The sequence below is a fragment of the Eubalaena glacialis genome, chromosome 3 (assembly GCF_028564815.1).
Source record: "Eubalaena glacialis isolate mEubGla1 chromosome 3, mEubGla1.1.hap2.+ XY, whole genome shotgun sequence".
Classification (NCBI taxonomy): domain Eukaryota; kingdom Metazoa; phylum Chordata; class Mammalia; order Artiodactyla; family Balaenidae; genus Eubalaena; species Eubalaena glacialis.
Window position 1 is genome coordinate 126,886,136 of NC_083718.1, and position 24,062 is coordinate 126,910,197.

The 24,062-nt window shown below is 42.1% G+C and overlaps 1 protein-coding gene across 2 annotated transcripts in view; it reads right to left on the reverse strand.

Annotated features, from left to right (window-relative positions):
• Window positions 1-18,953, reverse strand: part of GIPC2 (GIPC PDZ domain containing family member 2) — a 92,051-nt gene extending 73,098 nt beyond the window's left edge. The window contains exon 1 of one of the 2 annotated variants that reach the window (XM_061183976.1): window positions 18,615-18,950. In XM_061183976.1, coding sequence (XP_061039959.1) covers window positions 18,615-18,854 — 240 coding nt within the window. In that variant the 5' untranslated portion in view covers window positions 18,855-18,950. Of the gene's footprint in view, window positions 1-18,614 lie in introns of both variants that reach the window. The other variant, XM_061183974.1, reaches the window with a different exon arrangement.
• Window positions 18,954-24,062: the final 5,109 nt, after the last annotated feature.

Here is a 24,062-nt window from a genome sequence, read left to right on the forward strand (position 1 = left end):
ATTAATTGATCACTTATGTGCACCAGGCATTTTCACATACTACCTCATTTAATCCTACAACAATTCTATGTGACAGTTATTACTATACCCATATACTATACAGATTAGAACATAAAGATTTAAAGAGATAAAATAGTTTGTGATTAAGTAGTATTTGGTGCTAATATAACTCCAACCCTGGTTGTCCAGTTCCAAGCTCTTTCCCCTACAATGTTGCCTCTCTGACACCTCATATCTACATAAAGACATCCAAGTTGCTAATCACCTCCTAAAGCATTAGCTCAGCTAATCCATGTGCGTCAGGTCATGAGGACAAGCATCACTTCATGCTGTGTAGAAGAGAAAACCAGCTCAAACCCCCTTACACGATTTGTCTAAGGTCACAGAGCTAGTGAATGACAGAGTCAAAACTGGAATTCAGACTTCTGTGCTTTCTCTAACCCCATGATACCATAGCTGTGATGTAAATATAAACTTGGCTTTAAACTTAAAACTCCTAGAAGGCAGAGACTACAAAGTTTTTGCTCTATGCGGAGCCAAATACACTGTTTATTTATTAAACCACCCACTTCTTAAAAGGAGTGAAGACAGCTTACAAAAAGGAGCTATTTGTAATTGGACTTGAAAAGTCAGATGTAAGACTTCTCTGGTGGTGCAGTGGTTGCAGTGGTTAAGAATCCACCTGCCAATGCAGGGGACACGGGTTCGAGCCCTGGTCCAGGAAGATCCCACATGCCACAGAGCAACTAAGCCCATGCACCACAACTACTGAGCCTGAGCTCTAGAGCCCGCGAGCCACAACTCCTGAGCCCGTGCACCACAACTACTGAAGCCCGCACGCCTAGAGAAGCCACCGCAATGAGAAGCCTGCACAACGAAGAGTAGCCCCCGCTCGCCGCAACTAGAGAAAGCCCGCGCACAGCAACAAAGACCCAATGCAGCCAAAAATTAAATAAAAAAATAAATTTAAAATAAAAAATGTTTTAAAGTCAAGTGTATTAGGTGATTAGTAAATATCAAAATATTAATACATTGTTTAATTTGATTTACTGTAAGTAATTTTAAATGATTTCTTCCAGTTAATTTTAAAACTGACCATAACCCAAAGAAATGAATGTAACTAAACACAGACATTTAAGATCTCATGCCTCTTATTTTCCCAGTATAACACATGTAACAAATTTCTAAGATTTGTTTTTTTAAATACACATTATTTTATAAATCCAGTGCCTTTGCCTTCACCTTGTCAATGGCTACAGTCATCTAGAAAAAAAGTTTCAGTTTGGAAAAGATATAAAATTGGCAACAAGACAGATATTTAGAAACCTGATACTGTATGCTCTATTTAGACCTTCATGAGGATATTGTACAAAGCCCTGCCTCGGAACTATGTAGAACTTTCTATAAATGATTCACTTCTAAATTAGCTGTCCTGGGTCAGCAGTGGCAAGTCTTAAATAAAAGGTGAATCATCCTTTGTACTGTTCCTTCTCTGGTACAACCACATTTTTTCCCAGTGTTTTTAATCGGCAAAATAATGTGACAAAAATAATTTTATCTCCTCCCCCAAAAAGAAAATCAAATCACATTTTTTAATCTGCCAAATGACTTCCCAGAGTAACAGAAAGAACATTTTCCTTTGTTAATGAAATCTAATCAAAGCAACTATGTATCAAAGAAAGGCAATCACAAAGCAATTCTTGAAACACGAAAAGGTTAAAAGAATAGAGATAGGTTTTAGTCCTGCTTTTGCGGACATTACACCGACACTAACCCAAGGAGTAAGATAAATCAAATGTGTATAGCTATATATATCCATCCTCTTCCAAACTATACTTCAGGTCAGAGGAGATATCTGAGCTTTAGCCTGGTCTAATAATGCTGCAAGGTTACATGCCAATTTGAAAAACATCATAAATCACTGCTGTTCCCCTTGTCAGGTGCTGTCGCAAATTTTCCAGGTTTCTAAACCACTTATCTTCTTTTTTCTTTTTTTTTAAACCACTTATCTTCTTAAAAGCCTCCTCTTGTTTGACGCTTAAGTTGGAAGAGAACCTCAAAAGGGAAGGAGAAACTCTTGATATAACAGGAGACGTTTTACATCCGAGAATGCAGTAGAGTGGTTTGTGAGACATAACATTATAAATTATAATTATTAGTAAAGAGACCTGTGATTAAACTTTCCAGTTTACCAAATATACAAATTATAAAAAAAAAAAAAGCCATTAGATCCCCAAAGGGCCCTTAAACAAAATTTTAAAATTTGTTTGGCAGAATGCTCATGTAGCAAGCACCCTGTTCATATTAACCAGGAAGCAGACTTATTATAACTCTTACAATGAAATGTCTACAAGGTATGTGATATTTAAAATCCACCCAAATGGCACAACATTGTAAATGAATTATATTTCAATAACTAACTAACTAAATAAAAGCTACCCAAATAAATCATGAAAAATTGGAAAGCAAGCATGGGGAGCCACTCAGGGGTCAAGACGGGAGTGATGCAGGAGGGTGGTCTATTCCTTACTATTCCCCAGAACAGAAATTCTGACAGAAAGAGATGAGCACTTTATGAAGAAAATGGGTCATGCAAGAAACTATCAACAACTTGAGGGAGTGAAAGATTGCAATTGATTTTTATTCTAAACTAGGACACCTGAAAGACGTTAGAAAAACATAGTGCAGAGTGACAGGGCAAGAGGGGACAAAGGAAAATGTACTACAGCGTTCCCTAGATGAGAGGTGACAAAGGGTTGGGGTGAGGGAGTGGAGGCAAACTCAGTGACCACCTTAGACCCTTACTGATTAGAAAGTCTGAGAAGTATAGAAAAGTTCACCCATGGGTGGGGCTGGCGTGACACAAGGGAGGTTAGCCGTGAGTCTGGAGACTGTGAAGATTCTTCTAGGTTCAGGTTGCTCAACTTCAAGCCACCTCCCACCCCAGGGATAGACAGCTCCAAGAACAGAGCCCAGGAAGACACGGAGAGGAGCTGCCAGGAATAGAATCCTGTCACAGACTCGGAGACACTTAGTCACAGCCCTGGCTGAGAGCCTCTCACCTTTGCTTCCAGGTGTTCACGACCAGCTCCCGCTCCCCACTCTCACAAAGCAGCTTCTTCCCACCCTCTGCTTGCCAACATTCCTGCCCTTCCTGCCTGTAGGACTCCTGTGACTGGAGCAGACAGAGCAGTTAGAGAAGAGGGGAGGAGGACCCAGCAGTGTCAGGAAGCTTCCCGAAGAAGCTGGCAGGGCTCCATCCTCAACTCCCAAGAACGTGTCACCAAGCCAGAACCAGGACGAGGAGTACCAGCATCTCCTGGCTCCAAGCTTAGAGCTGACACTGTGCCTTCACTACCTGCTTCTATTTTTATGCCCACAGCCTCCTCTCCCCACCCCCTCCCTAAATGCCTACCATTCACAGCCTTCCTTACTGCCTAGGAAACTGGCTTATGTGTGGTGGGTGCTTAATTAGCAAATGTATGATAAACTTTCTCACATCGCATTTTTTTTTTTCCTCCTTTTCTATAATTAGAGGGACTCTGGGTCCTAGTTTACCGCTGCTGTCCCAGAGTAATTATTACAACCTTCCTTTTCACTCTGTGAAGTGTCTGGGTAGGAAATATAAGTTACATGGTCATCTATTTATAATGCTTCTTCTATGAAGCAGATCAAATAAGCATGTTCCCTTTTCAGGATGATAAGACTAGACAACACGGGATAAAAGGAAAAACATGATTTGCATGTTGAGGAAAGGCAGTGGTAGAGTTCTTCCTCTATCCCTTAGCATGTAAGTAATCTTCTCCAGAAGCTTCTTGGAAGTCAGTGTCCATGACTTGAGCACAATTAAGAATCTAGGAGGGACTTCCCTGGTGGCGCAGTGGTTGGGAATCCGCCTGCCAGTGCAGGGGACACGGGTTCGAGCCCTGGTCCGGGAGGATTCCACATGCCACGGAGCAACTAAGCCTGTGCACCACAACTACTGAGCCTGTGCTCTGGAGCCCGTAAGCCACAACTGCTGAGGCCGCATGCCACAACTACTGAAGCCTACGTGCCTGGAGCCTGTGCTCCATCACGAGAGAGGCCACCGCAATGAGAAGCCTGTGCACCGCAATGAGGAGTAGCCCCTGCTCACCGCAACTAGAGAGAGTCAGGGCGAAGCAATGAAGACCCAACGCAGCCAAAAATAAATAAATAAATAAATAAATAAATAATTTTTTTAAAAAAGAAAATATTTCATTATATAAAAAAAAAGAATCTAGGAGACTCATGTACACACTGTTATATTTAAAATAAATAACCAACAAGGACTTACTGTAAAAATAATAATGACATTTTAAAAATAAAAAATTTTTAAATAAAAATTTTTTTAAATTTCCAACTAACTTTAAAAAAAAGATTCTAGGAGATTTAACAAGTGTGGGGAGAGTTGAAAATGAGCTCTAAATGTTCAGTGGAAGAATGGAGTAGAATAATAGAATTCCATGCTGAGAAAAATTCTGTCACAGGTATGTCTAGAGATATGACACAAAGAAACATGGGTATTCCTAAAGAGTTATTTTTGAAATAACTCTTTTGAATAAGAGTTCAAGAGAAATAAGCATTGATAAATGCAATGTAAAATAATTCTGAATAAATTGGTATATTTAATATTTCAAGTTTGAGATCTTTGACTGTGTTGACTGAAATAGTTTATTAGGTTTATACTAAACTTTATTGAAGAAGCCCTTATCAGAAGAGTCCACATTAGTTACTGTAACATAGAATTCCACACTGAGATAGCTTAGTTTGAGGATCATGTATAGAGATAAACTTTTAAATTTGCTTTCCTTATTTTCTGGGATTAGGCAAAAAGTAGGAGACTGAAATTGTACAGGTCTAGAATAGAAAAACTAAAAAGAAAAAATTACCAAAAAATTACTCAGAAATTGCCTAAAAAGCATCTTTTTTGAGGAAAAGAGGGAACGAGAACTAACATTTATTGAACCGTTGTTCTAGATACCTAATATGCTATTTCATTCAGTTCTTGCTACACTCCTATAAGGCAGGTATTATTTGTACATTTTCCAGGTTCAATTCCATTGTTCAATTTTCCAGGTGAGAAAATTGAAGCCACTCGGTGGCATCTCCAAGCATCAAACTCAGGGCACACCACGCTACCCTGAAACCCACCTCCCCATCAGACTGACCTAAAGCATTGCTGTCATGCCACCCTGACTCTCCATCTATCATAGGACCCTATAAGCCTGTGAAATAGCCACAGCAACATGTGTAGCTTTGAGATATTGCAAAAGCTTGGAATCTCACAAATGTAACCAGCCATGTTTCACTTTGTATAATTACAATCCTATAATACTGATCCTAAAACTGTAAGTATGAAACAGGCGGTCCTTCTACTGCTTTTCCCTTCTTGTTGCTTTCCCATTTTGCCCCCCTTTACCTCCTAACTTCACAGCTTAGAGCAAGTGCTTAACCTCAAGCAAACTGGCATAAAGCAATGTTGCCAGCAGGTAGGGTGATACTGGAAAACTGTTTGAAATCTTGTGGGGACCTTTTTGGTTGTTACAACGATTATGTACACCACTGGCGCTGGGAGAGATAGGGGATGAGGTAGGGATATGGTCTGAACTCTAGTGCTCAGCTTGGTGCGCCTAATTCTGATGATTTTCAAATGTCCTACTAGAGATTCATGTTGGGAAGAGAATATATATATTCTCTTGTTTGTGTAGAAACTTATCAAGAGTTGTTCATCATTTCAGAAAATTAAGTCACTGACAGCACTGTTGTCCATGTTATTTGAATTTAACATGAAACATTTATATCACTTGCTCCTATTATCGTTACATTATATAGTTCTATGAATACCTACAAATATTTAGATAACAAAAGGTAACAGAAAGGAGTCAACAACACTCAGGTGACTATTGTCTTATTCTTTTTTTTTTTGTTTTTTTTTCTTATTCTTTTTAAATCCAAACTTATTCACTGTAAGTAGGTAAATACAAGCAACTGACTGCTTCATTATGTCTTCTGAGATAGTTTTCCCAAGTATTTGCATTGAAATCCATGTTTGTTTCTAATAGTTTTTAAAATTATGTGTATAGGTAGGTATTATTGTTTAAATTTTTATTTCAGGATAAGTAAAAGTGGTGCCACAAAATATTTGTTATTACAGGGGAACTTTGGGTCCAATAAGGTTAAGAACCACTTGTGTAAAGGAAAGAACATGGGCTTTGGAGTCAGACAAACCTAAGATAGAAGACGTCTCTTTGGGCTGCATGATTTGCGTAGTTTACTTTTTTTTTTTTTAAGTCTTTATGGAATTTGTTACAATATTGCTTCTATTTTATGTTTTGGTTTTTTGGCCCCAAGGCAGGTGGGATCTTAGTTCCCCGACCAGGGATCAAACCCACACCCCCTGCACTGGAAGGCGAAGCCTTAAGCACTGGACTGCCAGGGAAGTTCCTTGAGTAGTTTACTTTTTTTTTTTTTTTTAATTTATTTATTTTATTTTATTTACTTTTGGCTGCATTGGGTCTTCGTTGCTACGCGTGGGCTTCCTCTAGTTGTGGCGAGCGGGGGCTACTCTTCATTGTGGTGCGCAGGCTTCTCATTGTGGTGGCTTCTCTTGTTGCAGAGCACGGGCTCTAGGCATGCGGGCTTCAGTAGTTGTGGTGCCCGGACTCAGCAGTTGTGGCTCATGGGCTCAGTAGTTGTGGCACACTGACTTAGTTGCTCCGCAGCATGTGGGATCTTCCTGGACCAGGGCTCGAACCCGTCTCCCCTGCATTGGCAGGCGGATTCTTAACCACTGTGCCACCAGGAAAGCCAGAGTAGTTTATTTTTGTTCTGAGCTCCAACTGCCTCATCTATCAATCACAGCCATTTCTGGGGGTTCTGTTAAGAATTGCTATTTCAAACAAGGTAGCACAGGTTAAGTGGTAATGATAGGTATTCAACAATAATTCCCTTCTCAATGCTCAAGCTATGCTTCCCTCCCCCACTTACCTTTACAGAAGGCAGGAAAATTAAGATAGGAAGGGGGAAGTATAAAGAATACAGAAGGAGGGACTTCCCTGGTGGTCCAGTGGGTAAGACTCCACGCTCCCAATGCAGGGGGCCCAGGTTTGATCCCTGGTCAGGGAACGAGATCCCACATGCATGCTGCAACTAAGAGTTCTCATGCCGCAACTGAAGATCCCATATGCCACAATGAAGACCCGGCACAGCCAAAAGTAAATGAATTTTAAAAAAAGAATACAGAAGGAGGAAGGGAGTAACAAATCATGAAATCATGATCAGTACCTAATACCTAACTACATCCAGAACACACTGTTAGTATCAAATGTGAAAAGGTTCAGGAGGTTCAAGTTACATTCTGGCCCTGGATCATGAAGAACATGTTGTTAATGCCAAGCACACAAACACTACTACAAACACTACTACTTAATGCAATATATGGATATGTAAATTGTTCCAGGAATGGATACAGAATTATCATTTCCTCAACCTTGTTACTGTGTATCCCTTTAAGACCACTTAAAGTTAACACTGTAACTTAAGAACCTGTAGATCCTGGATTTTAGCCTTTCTTTTTTTCTAAGTTGGAACTCTTCCTCTACACGTGGTTTGATTATCTCCAGGGAGATTTTTATACAATAGCAAATACACTTTCTGAATGCTGGATCTTGGGTCTGTTAGCCACTACTAAGTGGGGGTCAGATATGTTCCTAAAAGGCAAATATTCTATCACTGACAAGGTCTAAGGTCCCTTCTTCCCTTTCACTTATCTGTAGAAGCCATAGGACCTCCCTGGTATTAGTCATGTCCAAGCTTCAACTTCCTACTCCACATTTTAATCACCAAAACTTCAAAATACTCAGCATACCCCAAACAGAAAGGCTAGAGTTTCTAAGACAGTGAGAAAAAAGCAGTTTTTAGATCCCAATCCAGAGAAACAGTGACAGTCATCCACTCTTTGTTGGCTTCCTCTTTTCTTTATCTCAGCAAGTATCTAGCCCAAAGGTATTAGTTAGTTACTTTATCTGAATACATAGTTTCAAGAAACAGCTTTAGATGCACCCCAATGTTCACAGCAGCATAATTTATAACTGCCAAGAAATGGAAACAACCTAAGGGTCCATTAACTGGTGAATGGATAAGGAAGATGTGGTATGTTCACACAATGGAATACTACTCAGCCATAAAAAATGAAATTTTGCCACTTATAGCAACCTGGATGGACCTGGAGGGTATTAAGCTAAGTGAAATAAGTCAGACAGAAAAAGACAAATACTGTATGATATCACTTATATGTGGACTCTAAAAAAAGTACAACAAACTAGTTAATATAACAAAAATGAACAGACTCACAGATATAGAGAAAAAACTAGTGGTTACCAGTAGAGAGAGGGAAAGAGGGAGGGGAAGAGTGGGATAGGGAACTAAGAGGTACAAACTACCATATATAAAATAAATAATCTACAAGGATACATTGTACAACATCAGGAATATAGCCAATATTTTACAATAACTATAAGTGGAATATAACTTAAAAATTGTGCATCACTATGTTATACACCTGAAACATAATCCTGTACATTAACTATACATCAATAAAAAAATGAACACCTTTGGTTACCTTATGTGATGGGGATTTATTATAAGGAAACACAGGGAAACAAAAAAAGCACAGGAAACCTTCTCAGAAGACAGACTTCTTAGAAATTACTAAAAATTGGCTCATTGCCATTAAAGACACAGTATCAGCTCTCCTAGCATGAAGGACATTCTGATGGCCCTCTGTGATCCTGAAAGGACCCCAGTGACTCTGTCATCCCCAGGCTTCAGTGTTTTTTCCTTAGGTCCACTTCTTTGCTTCTGCTACTACCAACTGTAAAGAACAGATACCACAACTAAGACCCAGTACAGCCAAATAAATAAATAAATATTAACATTAAAAAATATATATATATGGGACTTCCCTGGTGGCACAGTGGTTAGGACTCCACGCTCCCAATGCAGGGGGCCAGGGTTCGATTCCTGGTCAGGGAACTAGATCCCACATGCAAGCCACAACTAAGGAGCCCTCGAGCCACAACTAAGGAGCCCACCTGCTGCAACTGAGACCCAGCGCAACCAAATAAATAAATAAATATTTATAAATAAATAAATATATTTTTTTTAAAAAAACAGTCTTTGATTTGAAGTCATTCTCTTTATTCTGGTTTGTTACCACACTTTCCTGTATAATTAGTTTTTGCATTTGTGGAATCAAAATTACATGCTCGGTATGTACATTGAGCAGTAAAGGTACACATGGCTCAATACTTTTGGGGCTCTGCCACAATCTTCTCAATCAAATTCCATCTCACTCTTCTTTGATCTCTGCCTACCATATCCCTACCTGCATATTTGGTATCTCTGGCAGCATCCTTCATATTCCACCTTGTATTATCAGCATATACATACTTGTTTACTCATATGTCTTAGTTTACTCTTACCACCACTCCTATACATTGTAAGCGCCAAGAGATAGGCAGTTAGTAACATTTGTATGTATTTCAATACTTTTTACATAAAAATGACACTCCAATATTTTTAATTGAGTGTACAAGCTCTCAAGACCGTTCATACTGGAAAAGACCTTGGATCTTCTCATTTAATCCAGTGGTTCCCAAAAACATATCTGCCAACAGATGACAGACCAGCTGCCTAGGGACACCAGGGAAAAGTTAAATTACCACATTTTTCAGGCCCTAGCCCAAATCTGTAGAAGTGGGGCCCAGAAACCTGCATTCTTGGGAGTACTGACTCACAAGTCCTGAGCATGAGTAGGAATTGTTAATTTTAAAAGGAGGCCATTAGACTGAGAGGGTTCTAATGAACTTGGCAGCCTAGGTAAGCAAACCAAAACCTAGGCCAGCAAATGCCTCAAAGTTAAGAAACCTAAAGGACAACCAATCACAAACAGCCAAGTAGGTTTTCCCAAATAAGGCAACCACTTAAGCTGGAGCCAATCAAATAACTTCCTTGCTTTGCCTCTACATCTCCTCTATAAAAACCTTGCCTCTAACTCCTGTCTGCTGAGTACTCCTAACCCCTTCTGGTTTGCCACTGCCCAAATTGATTTTTGCTCAAATATACTCAATTTAAATATGCCTCAGTTTATCCTTTAAAAGAATTAACAGGGAAAGAACAGGGGAAAGATTTCCAGGTAAAGAGAAGAACAATAGATAAATGTCAGAGAACCAAGAATAGTTTCATGCTCTGTACAGGCCGTGGAAGATGTCTGCCACATCCCTAATTCAAAGAAGTCTCAGACTATCTGTCCTGCCCACTGTCCTCTCCAACAGGACTCCTTATCCACTGTTCATCTGCCTTAGTACCATCTACACACTGGACCAGAGATGAGCCCTGACCCACAAGCCAAAGGGGCCTGCCCCACCTGTCCTGTACCCTGACTCACCAACAGAGACTCACTCTCAGGGAGTTCAAGTTTGAGACAGAGTGGGCGCACAGAAAGTACAGAAGCAAAGAACTAAAAGACAGAGAGGAGGCAATAGGGGCCTTAAAGGAGCAAAGTCAAAGGATAAAAGGGGGCAATCAGTCAAAAACACAGTAAGAAGTAGGGAGACAGGTAGAGAGGGAAGGTGAAGAGCAACTGGACTTGCTCTTGGCTCTCCAGAGTCTGAAGTTACTGCTTTCACCCAGACAGCATGAGTGATGTTCCAGCTGTCCACGGAACCTGACTGCCCAGCTACAGAGGCGATCCTGGGCTTCCTCACCTCCCTGTACATCCTAACAAATACGTACATACACGTTGTCCAAGGTAACCTGAGTGTCTCCATCTCTTACAACCTGCAAGAGCCTCCCATGTCCATCCTAACAAATACGTACATACACGTTGTCCAAGGTAACCTGAGTGTCTCCATCTCTTACAACCTGCAAGAGCCTCCCATGTCCACTCAGGATGGCTGGAGGGGTGGGAGTAGGTGAGGGACGGCAAAGGGGCCACCATCTGTCTATGAGGTAGCAGAGGCTTGGGGAGGGGTTCAGACTTGATTCTAGAGTTGTTCACACACCTACTTTGGGGGATCTCCAGCACACAAATCAACATTCTTACCCATTTCTTATCTTCCTGAGAGCAATGAGGTCTATAAGGCAGCTGGCGAGACTATCCTCCCACTTCTCAAAATGAGTCGCGGTTCTAGGGGGGATTTTTTGCTGTTTTGTTTTGTTTTTTACTTGAGCTTTTCATAGAAAACAGAGGCTGATGCTCATGAGGGATAGTAAGCACACATAATGATCGTAGTATATTTAGAACTTCTCAGATGGTACCATGCAATTCCAGAAAATACCATCCTATTTAACTTAAACTAAACTTCATAAAGGAAGCATAGCAAATGAATGGTCGATTGTGTTTCAACTTTATAAAACACCAGTCAGGGGTCATTCCTCTGCTGAAAAATACTTGGGTTACTCTTACTGCCTACAGAATAGAACCCATATAGCTTCAAGGACATTTGTATTCTCACTACTGCGTACATCTTCAGCTTCATCTCCTACCGGATCCACCATCTACTTTTATTTATTAAAATTTTATGGTGGGGCTTCCCTGGTGGCGCAGTGGTTGAGAGTCTGCCTGCCAATGCAGGGGACACGGGTTCGAGCCCTGGTCTGGGAAGATCCCACATGCCGCGGAGCAACTGGGCCCGTGAGCCACAATTACTGAGCCTGCACGTCTGGAGCTTGTGCTCCGCAACAAGAGAGGCCATGATAGTGAGAGGCCCGTGCACCGCGATGAAGAGTGGCCCCCGCTTGCCACAACTGGAGAAAGCCCTCACACAGAAACGAGGACCCAACACAGCCATAAATAAATAAAAAATTTAAAAAAAAAAAAAAAAATTTTATGGTGCAACTAAGCCATCTAGCAACTCTGGAAATGAGATTTTTAAGGGAAAAAACCCTCCCAGCCCTCAGCAAGAGATAAGTAACTAAATTCAATTCAGTGTGCTAATGCTATGTTAAGATCATGCAGTACTGGGTATTAAACATATCTAGATTGGCAGATTCACAAGGAAGGCTTCTTGGAGGAGGTGACAGTTGAGACTGGAGAGGTGGGTAGGAGCTATCAGAACAAAGAAGTGAGAACGTCATGAGAAAAGGCATAGAGGAATGAAACAGTTAAACATTCTGGAATAAAAAGGGGATTGTTAGGAGATGAGACTGGAGCAGTAGGCACGGGGCAGGACTAAAGAGGCAGGCAGGACTAGGAGATGTTGTCTGGCTGGTGGGGGTTATTTGTTAAGTGCTATGGTCTGAATGTTTATGTCCCTTCCCTCAAAATTCAAATGTTGAAATCCTAGTGTTAATGGGTGGGGCCTTTGGGAATTGCTCAAATTATGAGGGTGGAGACCTCATAAATGGGATTAGTGCCTTATCATAGAGGCTCCAGAAAGACCATTAGCCCCTTCCACCAGGTGAGGACAGAGAAAGAAGTGCCAGCTATAGACTAGGAAATGAGCCTTCACCAGAGGTAACCATGCTGGCACATTGATCTTGGACTTCCCAGCCTCCAGAACTGTGAATAATAAGTTTTTCTTGTTTATAAGCTACCAAGTTGGTGGTATTTTTTTAATAGCAGCCCGAAAGGAATATGACAGTAAGTAACAGGGAGCCTTGTAGGTTTTTGAGATTGGTATGATCAGAGAATCAATATTAAAATAGAGGATGCGGGACTTCCCTGGCAGTGCAGTGGTTAAGAATCCGCCTGCTGATGCAGGGGACACGGGTTTAATCCCTGGTCCGGGAATATCCCACATGCCGCAGAACAACTAAGCCCGTGAGCCACAACTACTGAGCCTACGCTCTAGAGCCTGCGAGCCACAACTACTGAGCCTGCGTGCCATAATTACTGAAGCCTGCATGCCTAGAGCCCATGCTCCACAACAAAAGAAGCCACTGCAATGAAAAGGCCATGCACCACAATGAAGAGTAGCCCTTGCTCGCCGCAACTAGAGAAAGCCTGCGCACAGCAATGAAGACCCAACAGAGCCAAAAATAAATTAATTAATTAATTATTTTAAAAAATAGAGGATGGGTGGAATCAGGGAAACCATATTCAGGGTACCATTTAGAATCTGCATTGTAAAAATCCAGCAGTGACAACTGTCAATGCCTTCCAGCCAAAAACCACCAGGAATTCTCATTTCTAGTTTACTGTCCTTGCAACAAGGGAGGCAGCACACCATGGAGAACCGTGGGGGAGGGTCTGAGTAATAGGGCATTAGAAAAGATTTGGGCTTGTGTTAGGTGATGTTAGGACAGCACAGGTTTGCTATCAGGAAGTGGGGACAAGTCTACGACTCAGTATCTTAAGAAAACTATCTACAAGGTGGGGAAAACTGTCAAAGCTAAAACTGTGGTTGGTAAAAGGAGCAGCAGTCATTTATATCAATCAAGACAGGGGGATAAGAACTTCCCTGGTGGCACAGTGGTTAAGAATCCGCCTGCCAATACAGAGGACACGGGTTCGAGCCCTGGTTCAGGAAGATCCCACACGCCGCAGAGCAACTGAGCCCGTGCACCACAGCTACTGAGCCTGCGCTCTAGAGCCCGCGAGCCACAACTACTGAGCCCGCGTGCCACAACTACTGAAGCCCACGTGCCTAGAGCCCATGCTCAGCAACAAGAGAAGCCACCACAATGAGAAGCCCACGCACCGCAACAAAGAGTAGCCCCGGCTCACTGCAACTAGAGAAAAGCCCCAAGCAGCAACGAAGACCCAATACAGCCAAAAATAAATAAATAAATAAATTTATTTTTTATAAAAAGGGAATAGGGAGTGCTATAATTTGGGGGGTTTTGTTTTTTCTTTTCGTTTTTTGTTTGTTTGTTTGTTTTGTTTTTAGGGGGTGCTGTAATTTTAAATGGGATGATCAGTACCGGCCTCACTGAGAAGGTGACATTAGACCAAACTTCAGGAAGAGCATTCTGAGAATTCCCTGGCAGTCCAGTGGTTAGGACTCGCGCTTTCACTGCTGAGGGCGCAGGCTCAATACCTGATCATGGAACTAGGATCCTGAAAGCCACAAGGCGTAACCAAAAAAAAAAAAGAGCATTTTGCCAAGGAGAGGTTCTGGTAGAGCCGACAGCCAGTGCAAAAGACCTAAGGCTCCAGAGTTCAAGGAACAGCCTGGAGGCCAGACTAGCTGGAGCATGTTAGAGAGGCCACAGGGCCTGTAAGCATCATTGGACCTCGGCTTTTACTCTAAGTGAGATGAGGAGCTATCAGTCTTGAGCAGAGACGAGACGCAGAATATATCTCATTAGAGACAGAAACTTTTGAGTTTTGCTATAAAGGAGAAATGGGGTAATAGCATAAGAGATGGGGGCAGGTGACAAGAGACGGTTTGTTGTTTTGTTTTGTTTTTAAGAAAAACAGCATAATTGCATGTTGAACATATGGCTTGAAATTAAAATCACAATTCTTGACTCTTCTGCTTCCCCAGTACACTGCTTTATTTGACTGCTCTATGTATTGAGAGAGAAGGGGCTGTATTTGCTTGATCCATTCATTCAATGAATTACTTAGTATTACATCATATACAAACTAATGTAACCAAATCAAAGTTAATAATTTCTGAAATCTATAAAGAGTTTTCAGCTTCTGGACAAGTATCTAACTACAAAAGTGATTTCTTAATAAACTCTTTCAAATTCACTCTTTCCCCACAATCTTTCCACATAATAGAGAATTAAGAAAATATGTCACGACACAAACTACTTGTCGAACAATTACAGTAGTCAAATATTCAAAAGGCCCCTTCAACAAATTTTATGACTACAGCTCAAGAGTTTAGTAATCAACTCATACGTGAATCCTGAAATTTTTCTTTTGGCTGCGCAGGGCATGCGGGAGTTTAGTTCCCTGACCAGGGATCCAACCTATGCCCCCTGCAGTGGAAGCGCGGAGTGCTAACCACTTGACGGCCAGGGAACTCCCTGAATCCTGAATATTTTAAAAGATGGTATCAAATGTTTTGTAAAAGTGTCCCAGCATTTATGAGTTAACTGTTCTTTTAGATGAGATTTACTTTTTTTCTTTTTGCTGAATTGCTCATTTAGCTGTTTAGAAAAATGATATCAGCTGTAAGGGATTTTTGCATAATTGGCCATCTGTTTCAAGGTAATGATTACAGACTGCACCCTGCAAGTGATTCATAGGTTTCGTTAACTTCCTCCTTCAGGAACCAGGAAATAGGTGAAATCCATAATTATCAGTTTCACTACAGCATCTTTTTGAGGTAGTAAGTATTTTGGTGGTTGAGTCTGAGGCTTTACTTGAAAAGATCATTTGTTTAAAAAAGAAGTTTTGCCGGGTTTGTATTTGGAATCTGAATACAGTTACCAAGAATCCCACAGCGCTATGTAATGAACTTGGAACCAGGAAACCTTGATTCGAATCCCAACTCCGCCCCACACGAGTCCAGCGACTCTGGGCAAGCTACTTGACTTCTCAGAGCCTCATGTAGCTCAACTGCAAAATGAGAAGACTCTTTGCCTCAGTGCTATGGTGAGGATGGAATGACCACCCTGTAGCCTTAAACGCCTTGCACAGCCAGGGGCACATTACAGACTCCCTGCCATCAGGTCAGGCCAACTCCTTCCCTCTTTTCCTTAGCAGAGAGAGTACAGCTCTTCATACAGTGCCATTTGTATCCTTATAGCCACCTCTCTAGAGAAAAGGCAGGACTTCTGAGATAGTCGTATAAAGGGGGGAAACTTTTTGTTTTTTCCCCACTGGCATCTCAAAAGTTTATACCACTATTCCTCTTGCTGGGGGAATGGGATGAGAAATGGGATCTCACTAGCGTGCATTTTATTTTAATAAATTACTCGTTTCAAAAGTAACTATGGAGGACTATCCCTGGTGGCGCAGTGGTTAAGAATCCACCTGCCAATGCAGGGGACACAGGTTCAGTCCCTGGTCCAGGAAGATCCCACATGCAGCGGAGGAACTAAGCCCGTGCACCACAAATACTGAGCCCGCGCTATAGAGCCCGCGAGCCACAACTACTGAGCCAGCGTGCCACAACTACTGAAGCCCGCACGCCTAGAGCTCATGCTCTGCAACAAGAGAAGCCACTGCAATGAGAAGCCCGCGCCCTGCAACGAAGAGTAGCCCCCGCCCGCCACAACTAGAGAAAGCCCACGTGCAGCAACGAAGACCAAACACAGCCAAAAAATAAATTCATTCATTAAAAAAGTTAACTATTGAGATACTTTGACATATACTATGATGATCAATACTTTATCCTGAATATACTTAACTCTTTTTAGTCTAGATGGAAAACCTGCATTAATGTTGATTATATGCATAACATACTAATATATATATCTAGGGTTATAAAAATTTATGAACTTTGATAAAGCACATCAAAATACCTAATGTTTATCTTGAAATTTTAATGCAAGTCAGCACATTGCAAACTTAAAATGCTGAACATGGTTGCCAAGTTATTGCTGAGACACCCTGGAAAACTTGGGAAGCAATATAACTTCATGGAATTTGGAGCCAGAAAAAAAAACCTGGGTTTAAACCCAGGCTCTGGGACTTCCCTAGTAGTCCAGTGGTTAAGACTCTGCACTTCCAATGCAGGGGGCATGGGTTTGATCCCTGGTCGGGGAACTAAGATATCACATGCCGCACAGCGTGGCTAAATAAATTAATTAATTAAATAAACACAGACTCTGCCACTTACTATATGTAATTTTGAAAATTTTCTGAACCTCAAAGCATTAGTTTCCTATCTGTGAAGTAGGGATAATAATAATACTTCTCAGGGATTAAGTGGATTGAGTAAAGTCATGCATCTAGAACTCAAAATAGTATCACATTATGATGAGGAAGACTTAATGCAAAGTAAATAAATCTGGAGTCCCTGGTTACAGGACAGATATTTAAAGTTGTCAGTTAAGAATGCTAACAAGCTCACTTAGCTTAGAAACAAGAAGATCCAAGTTTAAAATAACGGCCCAGCTTTTTTGTTGCTAGCTATGTGACCTTGGCCAAAGGCCAGACACATTGTACCTCAGCCCACTCATTTAACTGTTAGGTATTAATGATATTAGGTATTAATGATATTAGGTATTAATGATATTAGTTACAATTTGTAAAGCACTGACCATACACCAATGCAATCTGATAAGTTTACACATGCACTCCAGTCTTTACAATAACGCTTCAAGGTAGATGTCCTTATCTCTATTTTACAAATGGCTGAAACTGAGAGAAGTTAAACTTGTTCAAGGCCACCCAGCTAGTAAGTGGTAGAGCCTGGATCCACAGTGAGGTTTATCAGTCTCCAAATCCTGTCCTAAACTACCCAATGAACTATCTGCCACCTACCTCTCTTAGAGAAGATCAAATAACATTTTTCCTGCAAGAGCGCTTTTTGAATCGAAACGTCCTATACAAACGTGAAGTACTATCGTTAATACTCTATTATATCAATCTAAATAATTCATAGAATGGGTCTGTGATTTGCCCCCTCAGTGCCTGGGAACCCTGAAAGAACAAAAGGTTAGCTTCAAGATCTCTTTCATCTCCTCTTGGAATTTTGTCTTGATCTCAATTTCGCTTGAACTGACCTGATAAACAACATTAAAGAATAGATAGCCAAATGCTGCCCTGTGCCACTCAAAGGCAGCTCTCTGCACTCCCAGGAGTCCAGGGCAACAAGATCTTGTGCTTTTCCTTGAAATATGGACAAAATACTTTCTTGGACTGACTTCTCACACCTGCATTTGCAGTTAGCTTGGGTAAGTATAAATAAAAGTGGTCACATAAATGTCCGCCTAAACTAGGGCTTTGGAAATCACCCCATAACAAACTCCAGTTCCTGGCACCCATGCTATCGATCTAATAACAGCACATTTCAGTCCCTTTTCAAGGATATGGGGTAAAATTTAGAGGGGCTTTCCCCTCTGAAATTTTTGTCAACTAGTCCCGCGTAGTTTAGTATAACTGTCTTAGTTATCCGCCCTTGGAATAATAAGCTTCCCGGAAATACCAGTGTTGATGACATGTGACATGACATATGCGGGTCAAAATGGGGCTTGGTTTGGTATCACCCGGAAGGCACCCCCTAGCCCGCCAATCCCGGAGATGCTCACCGTGGCCCGCTCACCCCTGCAGAGGAAGCAGGAGGGCAAAGTCCAGACAAAGTGAAGGGTGTTAATTTGCCGAGCCAGATCTCGACGCTGGGAAGGCGCCGAAGCTGCTGAATCTCGGGTTACTAGAGCATGCTCATTTGCAAGAGGAAGAAAGGTCGTCCCGGGTTTCCCAGAGGCCAGATCGAGCCTGGAGAATGTGACTTTCTCCAGTGCTGGGACTTACCTTTTCCCAGTCCTGGGACTTACCTCTTCCCTTCCCTGTAAGGCCCTCTCGCTCCCCCTGGGGCTCTCGCAGCCGCGGACCCCACCCCGCTTCCGACGTCGGGATCCGGGAAGCTTAGCTCAGCCAGCCGGAGCCAATTTAAGCCTGCGCGGGGCGGTGGGAGAAGCGGCGAGAGGCAGCGAAAGGCTGAGCCCCAGCACCCGGCGCTTACCTCCGACGGCGAAATCTCAAACACGCCCGCGATCTTGGCGTAGAGCTCCTGGATGCTAGAGAAGTTCTCCACTCGGCCCGTGGCGCTGCCGTGGGCCAGCTGCGTGTGGAAAACCAGCCTGCAGGTGGGCGCCGGGAGGCTGGGGAGGCTGCCGCCAGCTGCACTCGTCTGCTCGCCCTCCACCAGCCGGGAGGTCTCCTTGGTATTGAATTTCTTTTTTCTCCGCAGCCCCAGGGGCATCTTGCCTGGCCGAGGGCGGGGACCCACCTGCGCTGCCACAAACTGCTGCCTCCTTGGCCTGGGCCCCCGGACTTTATGCTAAGGGCCTGCCGGCTCCGGGCAGGTGCAGCCTGGGCTGGGCCAATGGCAGAGGCGCTCCCGCCTGGCCCCGCCTGCTCAGGGCCCTCCTCCACCGAGAGGAGCCGCACCTGCAACCGGCCGAGCAGCCACCTGCCCTCCGGATGGATCAGGGAGAAGAAAAGTTGGACCCTGAGGAAGGGGAATGTTGCCTGCCATTCCAGTTCTACAAGGATCAAGCCATCAACCATCGCAGCTGCCCCGGGTGGTGTGCCCTGAGGGGAATTCAGGATGGAGAAAACAAGGAAGCATTCTGTGATTTGGATACTGGCCCTAGATAGTTAAGATGCATATCTAAGGAATCATTTCAGTGAACTCAGACTCTTGCATCTTCCCCTACATAGGAAAGCACTACAATCATTAACTTGAGATGTCTGTCCTTTGTGATTAGCAGTCATCTTTTCATGTTCCATAACACGTTTTTATCCAACAAAAACACTCATATATCCTGGCTTCTCCCTTACCTCTTCTGAGCAGTTCCTCAGAGCTATCTGAGAGGCTCTCCTCCGCTATAGTCCTCAGTAAGGTCCCCGAATGAAACTTAACTCAAAACTTTTAGGTTGTGCATGTTCTTCCGTCGATAACCCACTCCCTCCTCTCATCTCCTGGCTTCTTTCCCCTCCTTTAAAAATGGCTCAATTTCTAGGGATTTCCCTGGTGGCGCGGTGGTTAGGAATCTGCCTGCCAATGCAGGGGACACGGGTTCGAGCCCTGGTCCGGGAGGATCCCACATGCTGCGGAGCAACTAAGCCCTTGCGCCAAAACTACTGAGCCTGCGCTCTAGAGCTCGCAGGCCACAACTACTGAGCCCACGTGCCACGACTACTGAAGCCCGCACCCCTGGAGCCTGTGCTCTGCAACAAGAGAGGCCACCGCAATGAGAGGCCTTTGCACTGCAATGAAGCGTGGCCCCCACTAGAGAAAGCCCGCGCGCAGCAACGAAGACCCAACACAGCCAAAAATAAATACTAAATAAATAAATTTTGTTTTTAAATGACTCAATTTCTATAAAAGCCTTAGGATTCTGATTCTACAGAACAACACATCTTAGAATACAAACATGCTGGCCCTTCTGGTGATGGTCATAAACGTGTGGTAGGCACTCACACACGACTGGGCCACATGCCTTCGTAACTGTATGTCTGGGCCATTGGGAATAGGAATTTAAGTGGAAGTCAATCTCCGTCTTTCTTCTCTGTACCTTACACCCTGCAAGGCAGAATTGGAAGGAGAAGTTTTGAGATTAGTGCCACATTGAATTCATAGTTAAACACCCTCAGCCAAGCCCTCAGCAACTCTCAGTAATCCTTCTTACTTTTTCCTGGGCATCTTTCTCTCCCAAACGTTCAGCACTCCCCCAAGGTGATTTGCTCCACCTCTGCCCTCCTTGGTCTCTGTAGAAAACCCTGTCTCTTATTCTACAGAGGAAATTGAGGCCACTCAGTGTGACTCCTGAACTTCCTCAATTCCCCACCCCTTGTCTGTAATTCCAACCCACCTCCCTTCTCCAAACTCTGAAGAAATCTCTTCTTTTATTTGACCCTTGAGCTGATCTCTTCATTCCTTGAGGATCTCTATGTTTAAGCTACCTGTTGACTCTTGTCTTTCAACTCCCCACCTGGTACCATCCACTGATGGTCAAAAGCCCAAATCTTTTACATTGGTTTCAAGTCCTCCACCCCTCCGCCCCTGCAGTCGCCTCTGCATTTTCACAACAAAGCAAAACAGTCTTGAATTTGCTGCATTTCCTCAATTCCGCCTTTGCTCTTAGACTCACTGTGATCAGACTTTGCCCTCACACTTCACTGAAGTTGCTCTTACTATGGTCAGCAGTTAATCATCAGATATGATTAACATTTTTCAGTTTTACTTCACCTTTTGGAATATCTGACTGCATTGACCATCTTATTCTTTTTTTTTTTTTAAAGATTTATTTATTGATTGATTGATTGATTGCTATGTTGGGTCTTCGTTTCTGTGCTAGGGCTTTCTCTAGTTGTGGCAAGCAGGGGTCACTCTTCATCGCGGTGCGCGGGCCTCTCACTATCGTGGCCTCTCCTGTTGCGGAGCACAGGCTCCAGACGCGCAGGCTCAGCAGTTGTGGCTCACGGGCCTAGTTGCTCCGCGGCATGTGGGATCTTCCCAGACCAGGGCTCGAACCCGTGTCCCCTGCATTAGCAGGCAGACTCTCAACCACTGCGCCACCAGGGAAGCCCTTGACCATCTTATTCTTAAATCACACCTCTGTTTTGGCTTCTACTGAAATAAAAACGTACAATGTGAGAGTTCTGAGTTTCAGTTTTATTTGGAGATTTACTGAGGACTATAGCCCAAGAGACAGCATCTCAGATAGCTCTGAGGAACTGCTCAGAAGAGGTAAGAGGGAGGTCAGTATCTACGTGGTTTTGGCAAAGGGGGTACATGCACCCAAGCACACATCTCAGTAGAAGTTTGCTGCTAGTCATGAGGAACAGATATTTTCATAAATGGTTTTGGTGCTTTTCTAAGTATGGGAAGGCACAAGAATCCAGGTTTATAAAAAATTTCTTCTGAAAATATTTAACTATTTGAAGCTTTGTTCTACCAGTTTTCCCAGAGTCTTATTCCTAATCTCTGTCCTGAACTCCTTTCAGGGTGTGTTAAAGGTCAGCAGCTGCAGTGGCTAATAACTCAATTCCACCTGTGATATCAACAAATTTGAATGAATTCCTCTCTTCTTGAAGCTTCCAAGATATCTTGAGATTCCTGCACTTGTCAGGAGGTGGCCTTCATTATTCACCTGATAAGTCTGCTGGGAACCTAAGAGTTTCCAATTGGGAAACTGGGAGGGATGAGGTAGAGAGAAAAGATAAGTTTCAATTCTGCTTACAAGGATATAATTTACCAAATTGCTGTAAGCCATAATTAGCTTAAGGGGAAATGTTTCCTTATATCTGGAAAACACAGAGTAAAAGCCAGTAACATTTCAGACAAAAAATTTTTAAAAACATGAAAATTATAACCATATTCAGCAGTTCACTCAGTCCTATGTAACTAATCCTTGATCTCTTGTTAACAGTTTTATGAAGCCATCAGGGTTTCCATTAAAATTCTTTAATTCCTTACGCAGTTCAGCTGTATGATCTGAAATTTATCAGAAACCTGTACTTGTCAAACAGTCCTTTCTATGAATCTTGAAGATGAAGCTTTATTTTTTTGCAAAAACATCAATACAACAATAACTGTCTATAAATGACAAAAGATTTTAAAAGGCATAGTTAAAGATCTTATTTCAATGCAATTGATAAAGAAGCTTGGTTACTGCTGTGACATACAACATTTTAAGATAACTAGAATTAGGACTGATAACATTTTGCCAGGACATACCAGATTTTTAGGAATTCCATATAATTTCTAGAATACCTGTATTAATAATATTTACCCCTACAATATAACATAGGAAGGTTTATCACTCATTTAACAATGCTTCCCATGTAATTTAACATACCAAATAAACCTAATTAATTTAATACCTCTTTTTGGACTTCCGTGGCGGTCCAGTGGTTAAGACTCTGCAGTGTCAATGCAGGGGGCACGGGTTCAATCCCTGGTCGGGGAACTAAGATACCACATGCTGCGTGGTGAGGCCAAAAGATAAATAAATTAATTAATTAAATAAAATTATTTTTTAAAAAAGACAGGCCTTCCCTGGCAGTCCAGTAAGCCTCTGCACTTCCACTGCAGGGGGCATGGGTTCAATCCCTAAGAGCTTGCATGCCATGCAGCACAGCCAAAAAAATTAATTAATTAATAAATTGAAATTAAATAAAGAAAGAAAGATTTCAAAGGCAAATTCAGAAAGTTATAATACATTACTTAAAAGGTAAAGAGGGACTTCCCTGGTAGCACAGTGGTTAAAAATCTGCCTGCCAATGCAGGGGACACGGGTTCGAGCCCTGGTCCAGGAAGATCCCACATGCTGCAGAGCAACTAACCCCGTGTGCCACAACTACTGAGCCTGCGCTCTAGAACCCGTGAGCCACAACTACTGAGCCCATGCGCTGCACCTACTGAGCCCATGTGCTGAAACTACTGAAGCCTGTGCGCCTAGAGCCTGTGCTCTGCGACAAGAGAAGCCACCGCAATGAGAAGCCCATGCACCGCAACGAAGAGTACCCTCCACTGGCTGCAACTAGAGAAAGCTCATGCTCAGCAACGAAGGCCCAATGCAGCCAAAAATAAATAAATAAATACATACATAAAAAGAGAAAGAAACTTTACAATCTGTTATCGAAAGCAGATCGACATTCTAAGAGAACTTTGTTTTCTTCACAGAGAGAGAAAACCAAATTCAAGTTTTGCACCACTTTACCTTTAATCTTAAAATATATCTACTCAATTAAATTCATTCTAATCTAAGTCAGTCCTGACCACACATAGGATTCCTTTCTAAGGGTTCTTTTTTTATTTCTTCCCCAGGAACCTTCCACAACTTGGCTATATCCATATTAATTTGTCCCTTATTTTCTTTCTTATTCAGAAATAACCAGCTTTAAGACAAAATTACTTTATTTTCCCTTAACAAAATGCATTTCCTTCCTCATATCTTCTTTTACTGAAAACACAGCTCTTACTTTCCTTGCATAGTGAAATGTTTCCCTTATTATTTCTATTAGCTTTAAGTACATAGTTTAATTAGAATTCTCAACTCTTAAAAATCTTAATTTCTAGTGAAAACAAAGAAGTAAGCACTTAGGAAATTTTACATTACCATTCTGTAGATTGGCAAACTTATAAACACTATTTATAATGTCTAAAAACATGCTTTCTTATAGAAAATGTCTCAGTGTGGCACCAAACATATTTATTAATAGTCCTTAAATATCTTTAGTTTGTCTGTAAAAGAAAGCCAGTGTTCAGTAATTAATGTTTCAGTATCTTATTTTATTTGGAAATGACCTAGGTAGTCAATAAACTTCCATCATTTAACTTAATTTAGCAAAACTGTAAAGTTTCAAGTTAGCAAAATCTGGAGAGACTATTTTTAGGTACACATTCCTAAAACATAATTATTCCTAAAGAGTTTACCTAAAGGTTCTTATCTCATTTACA